This window comes from Ictalurus punctatus, chromosome 4 (assembly GCF_001660625.3).
Source record: "Ictalurus punctatus breed USDA103 chromosome 4, Coco_2.0, whole genome shotgun sequence".
Classification (NCBI taxonomy): domain Eukaryota; kingdom Metazoa; phylum Chordata; class Actinopteri; order Siluriformes; family Ictaluridae; genus Ictalurus; species Ictalurus punctatus.
Genome location: NC_071284.1, coordinates 32,148,029 through 32,156,001, shown reverse-complemented (window position 1 = coordinate 32,156,001; position 7,973 = coordinate 32,148,029). Strand labels below are relative to the sequence as shown.

The following is a 7,973-nucleotide window of genomic DNA, read 5'->3' as shown; positions in this document are numbered from 1 at the left end:
TTTTTATAGTTTATTTGCTAAGCTTTTGCGTTATACTATAATATATTGTGCGCTACAAATATGAAATATAGAACTATAAACAGAGATAAGGAACAGTTTTTATTTTTATTTTTTTTAATGTAAAGGTTAATCATATCATTGTTTCCATATCGACTCATCCACATCGGTTCTTATATCCATATTACTTGAAAAAATATGTATGGATTTAAATATCTTAAAATGATTTAGATGCCATTTTACCCATCATATTTTTCTTTGTGTTTAGTTCTGGTTTAAACAGAATAATGTAACATTTAGGTGTAAATATACAGAATAGTAGAGCAAAACTGGAGGCCAGAATAGCAAATATCTCCACAGCTACAGTAAATTTTCCAGGAGAGCTGACATAAGCTGGAATAAAGGTGATCCACACAGCACAGAATATGAGTATGCTGAATGTGATGAATTTAGCTTCATTAAAATTATCTGGCAGCTTTCTAGCTAGGAAAGCTAAAAGAAAGCACAAGAAAGCAAGAACTCCTATATAACCCAGCACGGCCCAGAAACCTATAGCTGAACCCAAGTTACATTCTAATATGATCTTTTCCTTGAAGTAGTTCATATTTTTGTAAGGGAAAGGAGGAGAAACTGTTAGCCAAAGCACACAAATAAGAACCTGTATGAGAGTGAATGCAAGTACACTGAGTCTCTGCTGTAGAGGCCCAAACCATTTCATGACATTACTGCCTGGAAGTGTAGCCCTGAAGGCCATTAGTACAACCACTGTTTTCCCCAGTACACAGGATATACAGAGGACGAAGGTGATCCCAAACGCTGTGTGGCGCAGCATACAGGACCAGTGAGAGGGCTGTCCAATGAATGTAATTGAACAGAGGAAACACAGAGTCAGGGAGAACAGCAGCAGGAAGCTCAGCTCTGAGTTGTTGGCCTTAACAATAGGGGTGTCCTTTTTTATTATAAATAAAATACCCACTAACACAGTTATTGCAACACCAAACAAAGAAAAAAATACCAGTGTAATTCCCATAACTTCTGTAAATGAAAGAAACTCTATGACCTTTAACACACATTTATCTCTCTCAGCATTAGACCAGTATTCCCCTGGACACTGCTCACAGTTATTTGAATCTGCAAAATAATCATGTTTATTCTTATTAGAAAATAAAATAAATATTCATCATGGTTTCATTTATTGATGCCATTTTTCAGGAACTGTATCCTAAATAATAGGAGGAGGATGAAAAATGTACAACAAAAAAAATGTCTTTGAAACTTGGTAATGCTGAAATTACCTGTCTGGTTACTGATCTCTCCCTCTGCACATGGTATACAGTCATAACAGCAGACAGGCCTTCCTTTCTGTGCAGCTTTCCTGGTTCCTGGAGGACAGCTTTCACTGCACACAGACCTGGGCTTCTAATATGAACAAAAACGAGGCCTGTGATCAATATTATTAAAGAAGAAAACGTAGAATTTGAAAACAAGAATGTCTGTACCTCTTTCTTCTCTCCAGCCCAAACAATATCTTCAGCATTTAGGACAAACTGTTGTCCACTTGGCAGAGAGGCATCATAATAGCCAACTACCTTAAATTGCACTTCCCTGCCAAAACCTTGTTGCCAGTTGACCACGTCATATTTTGCAGCTGTTGCCCCAGTGCTATCAAACCAGATATGTTCTCCTGCTTTAGTAGTGAAATTAACTTTTTTCAGAGACTCAACAACCTTTAAAGGAAAAACAGAACATTGGCATTCATTTTATGAGAACATTAGTAATTTTCCTTCTAGTTTTGGTTATTACCTTACCTGCCATGATTGTATTGTCTTGTCATTTTCACAATTCTTTTTTTCTGTGCATCTCAACAAGCTGTGTAGAGAATGTGCCACAGCATAAATTGCACTGTAGATGTTATTTGCATATCTCAATTCAGATATATCTTCGTTGTAGTTTTTAAAGGGAATTATTTCCTCATATCTCTTGCAGTTGTTTTCGGTTTGAGAAATGTTTCCCTCTTTGTTCAAGCAAGGGAAATCTGTTTCCCAAAACTCTTTTATAACATAGTCAGCAAAACCACCAATGTTCAATTTCCCTACATCCAATCCAATGGATCCAATCAGTACATTGTAACTTGCTGGAGTTGCTAGATTGATTGCAGTAATCCAAGACTCTACACCAATCATCTGGTAGCCGGTGACATTCTTCAGAATAAGCTGGTCTATTAGAACATTCATGTCGGCTTGGGCAATAAATATAATAACTACCTTGGCTGTGCCTTTCTTAATAATATCCACCACTTTCATGATTTTGGCAGTATCTGATCGATCAAACTTCTCAGAGTACTCAACACATATTCCCTCCTCTTTGGCTGCATTCAGAAAAATAGCCATTCCATTGTTTCCGTAGTCATTATCACTGTTCACAGCTCCAACCCAAGACCAGCCAAAGTGCTTGACCAAATATGCCAATGCTCTGCTCTGGTAGTAGTCACTTGCTATGGTCCTGAAGAAAAAGGGGTACTCTTTTCTATTGCTCAAACATTCACATGTGGCCCCATGGCTTATCTGAGTAAATAAAAATAATTTCTTAAAAACACATTTTCACATTTTACATTTTTAGTTGGATATATAATTGGAAAATTAAACTATATATATTATAACACAGGATGTGAGAGTAATTGATCCTTACCACTGGAATATTAAAAGGTCCTGTAGTTTTTGTGAGTACTATAGTAGGAGATGACTCTGACTCTCCTATGATGGCTTGTACCGCTGCTTGTCCAGAGCATGCATCATCTGCTGTTTTGTCCATACCATTCATCAAAGCCATAGCTGCTTTCATAGATAATAATCTTGAGCCACAATTGTCATAAATCCTGTAACCAATTGAGATATTTGGAAGCAAACTGTTGCTTCTGTTGATTTCCTCAATTACAAAAGTCATTGTCTGAGCAAATCGCAATTCTCTGAGATTAAATCTGTGGACACAGATCCAAAAGCAATATATATATATATATATATATATATATATATATATATATATATATATATATATATATATATATATATATATATATATATATATATATATTATGATGTTTAATATAAAATGATGTTTAATGATGTTTAATATAAAATTAAAACTGAAATAAATGGTAAATACAATATTGAAGCCCTTTTCTAGCAGAATATATAGCTCCAATTTTCCACTATAACAAACCTAGTGCAGATTAAAGGTTCGGGTTTTTCAGTATATGGCAGTGAGGGAAGCTGTATACCACTATGTATTGAAAATAAACCTCCGATTATCACATCACCATCTTTAGCCAGCAGAGGATGTGCTGGGCTATCTAGAATATGGCAATTTTCCCCTTTTGCCAGGCTGAAAGAAAAAAACAATACATAGAATAACATCACTAAGTTCGTTCACTGTTTTTGCAGCATGAATCCACAACAGATATCATATTCACAATTTTATAAACATGCTCAGATCCCAAATGAATATTACTATTAAATTTAGACAAATCAGAGACCGTGAGTTTTGTGATGTCATTAGCCCCTAAACTCCCAGGACTGGCAGTGAGTCAGGTCAAGTCAGTTCAAGACTTACGTTTCTCACTCTTGTACCTACAGGTGCATCTCAAAAAAGTACCATATCACGGAAAAGTTCCTTTTTTCCCGTAATTTTATTTTAAAAAGTGGAACTTTCATATATACTAGATTCAGAATCCAAGACCCTTGAAGTCCAGTGTGAAGTTTCCACAGTCAGTGATGATTTGGGGGTGTCATGTAATCTGCTGGTGTTGAGAGTCAATGCAGCGTCTACCAGGAGATTTTAGAGCACTTCATGCTTCCATCTGCTGACAAGCTTTAAGGAGATGCTGATTTCCATTTCCAGCAGGACTTGGCACCTGGCCACAGTGCCAAAACTACTAGTAACTGGTTTGCTGACCATGGTATTACTGTGCTTGATTGTCCAGCCGACTTGCCTGACCCGAACCCCAAAGAGAATCTATGAGAGACACCAGACGCAGCAATACAGACGAGCTGAAGGCCGCTATCAAAGCAACCCGGGCTTCCAGAACACATCGGCAGTGCCACAGGCTGATCACCTCCATGCCACGCCGCATTGATGCAGTAATTTGTGCAAAAGGATTAAAGCCCCGACCAAGTATCGAGCGCATAAATTAACATACTTTTCAGAAGGTATACATTTCTGTATTATAATAGTTCATTCTAATATTTTGAGATATTTTGATTTCCATGAGCTGTAAGCCGTAATCATCAAGATTCAAACAAAAAAGGCTTAAAATATTTCACTTTATGTGTAATGAATCTAGAATAAATGAAGGTTCCACTTTTGAATTAAATTACGGAAAAAAAATAACTTTTCCATGATATCCTATTTTTTGAGATACACCTGTACATATGTTTCTAATAGTTTCATAGCAGTTGTTTATGTATTATGTTAATAATAAAATTATGCCAAGCAAAGGGAAATTACCCTGGTTCCATTGAATTTTTCACCTAACATTCATGGCCTGGATGAGAGTCCCCTGGGAAAAGGAATCATAACTCAATGCACTGTCTCAATAAACATACACCCATTTCATCCCTTAGCATAACATTCACTTGTAACAGGTTGAGGGGTATGGGTATGTGGGAGTCTGCAGCAATCATACCCCAGGATGTTGCCAAGGCACACCTGGATATTTTCTAAGTCACTATGATTTTTTGTTTGTTTGTTAATTTAAATTGTGAAAATTACTACAAAATGTCATAAACAGTCGTGTGAAAAAATAAGTACACTCCATGGAAATAGTTGTTTTAATTATTATTATTTATTAATTTTTACATATTTGGACAAGCAAAATTTCATCCTCTTTGAAAGACATAAAAGTAACATTTTGTAGCAATTTTGACAATTAAAATGAACAAAAAAGTCACATGGCAAAAGTAAATACAGGGCATTTATCACACCTTCAAATCTATAAAATTAGAATCTGATGTTCAAGATCGGGCGCCAGTGATTATAACCTGCTTAGGGAGTGCAGGTGGAACCTGTCTTATTCAAAACTCTCAAATCTAGCGTCTGGTGCTCCCATTGTGATTGAGGTGTGTGGTGTCATCATGCCAAGATCTAAAGAGTTCTGTAAAGCCTTCAGAAAAAAAGGGTGTGGATGCCTGTGAGTCTGGCAAGGGATTTAAAAAGATCTCCAAATTATTTGAAATACATCATTCCACTGTACAGAAAATCATCTACAACTAGTGCAGATTTCAAATGACTGCCCATTTGTCCAGGACTGGCCATCCCAGCAAATTCAGCCCAAGAGCAGACCGTCTGATGCAAAAAAAGAAGTCTCCAAGAACCCCAAAATTTCATCACATAATCTGCTAGTAAGTCTTGCAACTGTTATTGTCAAAGTACATGCTTCTACAATCAGAAAGAGATTGCACAAATTTGACCTGCATGGGAGGAGTGTCAGGAAAAAAGCCTTTGCAGGACTACCTTTTGCCAATGAACATATAGGCAAAGACCAGAATTTTTGGAATAATGTGCTCTGGAGAGACGAATCAAAGATAGAGTTGTTTGGCCACAGTAACAGCAGACATGTTTGGCGCAGACCAAAGACAGCTTTTCAGGAGAAGCACCTCATACCAACTGTAAAGCACGGTGGTGGAAATGCTATGGTTTGCGGTTGCTTTGCTGCCTCAGGGACTGGACAGCTTGCATTCACTGATTCAACTATGAATTCTACATCATACCAAAGAGTGCCTGAAGATAATGTGAGCTCATCCATCTGACAGTTGAAGTTGAACCAAAAGTGGACATTTCAACAGGATAATGATTCTAAGCACGCAAGCAAATCCACCAAGGAATGGCTCAAAAAGAAGAAATGGAGGGTTATGGAATGGCCTAATCAAAGGCTGGATTTGAATCCATTAAAATGTGTGTGTGGGGGGGGGGGGGTTGAAATGGTAGTACATTTAAAAAAAAAAAAAAAATTCAAGCATGTTGCAACTGAAAGAATATTGAATGGAAGGGTGATAAAAGCTATGGGCTGAAAAGTCTGCTTACTGGTCTGTGTTATCTCACTGATCTTTGCACTTTTTTCACTATGCAAGTTTAAAATAATAAATATATATTTTGATAGACCTCAGTGGTCTGGTTTTCATTAAGTGTGCAGACAGCCTCTGCCTTGGATTTTCGGAGTCCGCTTCGTTATAGTATGTAGTATAAAACACAAGTTAGACAGCTAGTACAAGGCCACAGAATCCCTAAAAAAAATATATTGCTCTGAGGACAAGGCACTGAGAGTATCTGCTAGGGCTTTTAGTTTATGATATCTGCTGTTGGGCCTCCAGGACAGACACAGTTGCACTAATCCTTATAGTATTGACACTAAATAAGAAAAGAACAGGTCACATAAGTGTTATATTGTTAAGTGCTGTGCTTTTGCTGTGTTTAGTGAGTCTGTTCTGTCGTCTTTCAAGACAACCAATTATTTAAGGGTCATGATAAAACCTGAAAAGGACCACCGATAACACTCTGTATTCATACATAACACCACTGACCTTCTACATATTTTGCTCTAAGGCAGATTATTCTCACATTCTCGGTATGTTTATTGATTTAATCATACTTGAAGACCAGTGTCCTTGCTGCCTCATAAGGAGGTGCACACAGACACCGAGACTATTTTGGGCATCTTGAAGTTATTTTATTTGTTTCTCCTTAGATTATGAAAAAAGATGGACACTGACTATGGTTCATGTGTTTATACTACCTAGCATTCAGGCAGTAAATTTGTTAAATTAGACTAAATTCCCAAATTTTCATTACATTTTTCGTTTTTCAAGACTCAAAATGAACAATATATTGTTTACTAATGATTTAACTGTGCATTGCCTCATATAATGTTTACACTGTGCCACTGTTGTTCAAAGCAATGTCAGTCCCTGCAGAGGATAACCGCTGTTAATTATTGTCGCCAGTTGTGGTTTAATTGATAGCTTTGTTATTTCTGTTTATAGTGTTTGTAGGGCCACCTATTAGACTGCTTTCCAGATGAGTGCATTCTCACAGGAATTAAGTTTTTTTCCAGATTGTTGATCAAGTACTAACATGTCACTCTCTCAAGCCCTGGCAGACTCTGTTCATATTGTATGCTTCCAAGCACAGACAATCATTAACCTTTTTTTTTTTGTATTTTTACATGAATGACAGTTTGAAAAAGTCATTTTTAACATTAAACATCTTGTAAATTGAATAGTTGTGCTCATTACATTCATGGGGTGCATGCAAAGCTATATGTATTAAAACAATATTTCGGTGTATCGGTGTAACAGCTTGATGGCTTTATTTAATGCCATTCTGATGCCAGCCATTATTGCCTTCTGCTGATCCAATGCAAATGCCATTTAAAAAAAAAAAATGAAAAGTGAACATTCTATTCTCCAGTACTGAAATCTTTATATTGTGTGAACAAAGTTTGTTTGTATTCTGTAATGAAGTAATATGTTTATGGTATTTAGGTAGGTAAGGGTGTTAGGCCAAAATCCAGAAAGGATCAAATTGTGAATGCATTGTGGCCTGGAAATATTAGCATACAGTATATTACCATTGGCGTATAATTGTTTTTATGTTGAGAACTGATATTTAATAATTAGTGCTAATATAATTGTCTGACATTCTTGAAGACAAACATGGCTGTGGCTGAATACAAGGCTGTGGCCTTTGTGTGGACATAACACCAAACGTGATTTTTAATTTAATTTAAAACAATTTAATTGTTTTTCATCAATAGTATTCTCACATGACTCAGCAGTATTAACAGATGTAGACATATTATATATATATATATATATATATATATATATATATATATATATATATATATATATATATAAAATTTAGATACATTTATTTATTTATTCATTTATTTATTTATTTTGTAGATTTGAATATCATTTTAT

General features: G+C 36.0%; 1 protein-coding gene across 1 annotated transcript; it reads right to left on the bottom strand.

Moving 5' to 3' along the window:
* Positions 1 to 214: 214 nt before the first annotated feature.
* Positions 215 to 3,635, bottom strand: LOC108264093 (extracellular calcium-sensing receptor-like). Its single transcript, XM_053678317.1, has 7 exons — positions 3,628 to 3,635; positions 3,217 to 3,378; positions 2,686 to 2,974; positions 1,806 to 2,561; positions 1,497 to 1,724; positions 1,293 to 1,416; positions 215 to 1,128 (listed from the first exon to the last, which is right to left on the bottom strand). Exons 1-7 carry the CDS (start codon positions 3,633 to 3,635, stop codon positions 215 to 217), a joined length of 2,481 nt encoding a protein of 826 aa, XP_053534292.1.
* Positions 3,636 to 7,973: the final 4,338 nt, after the last annotated feature.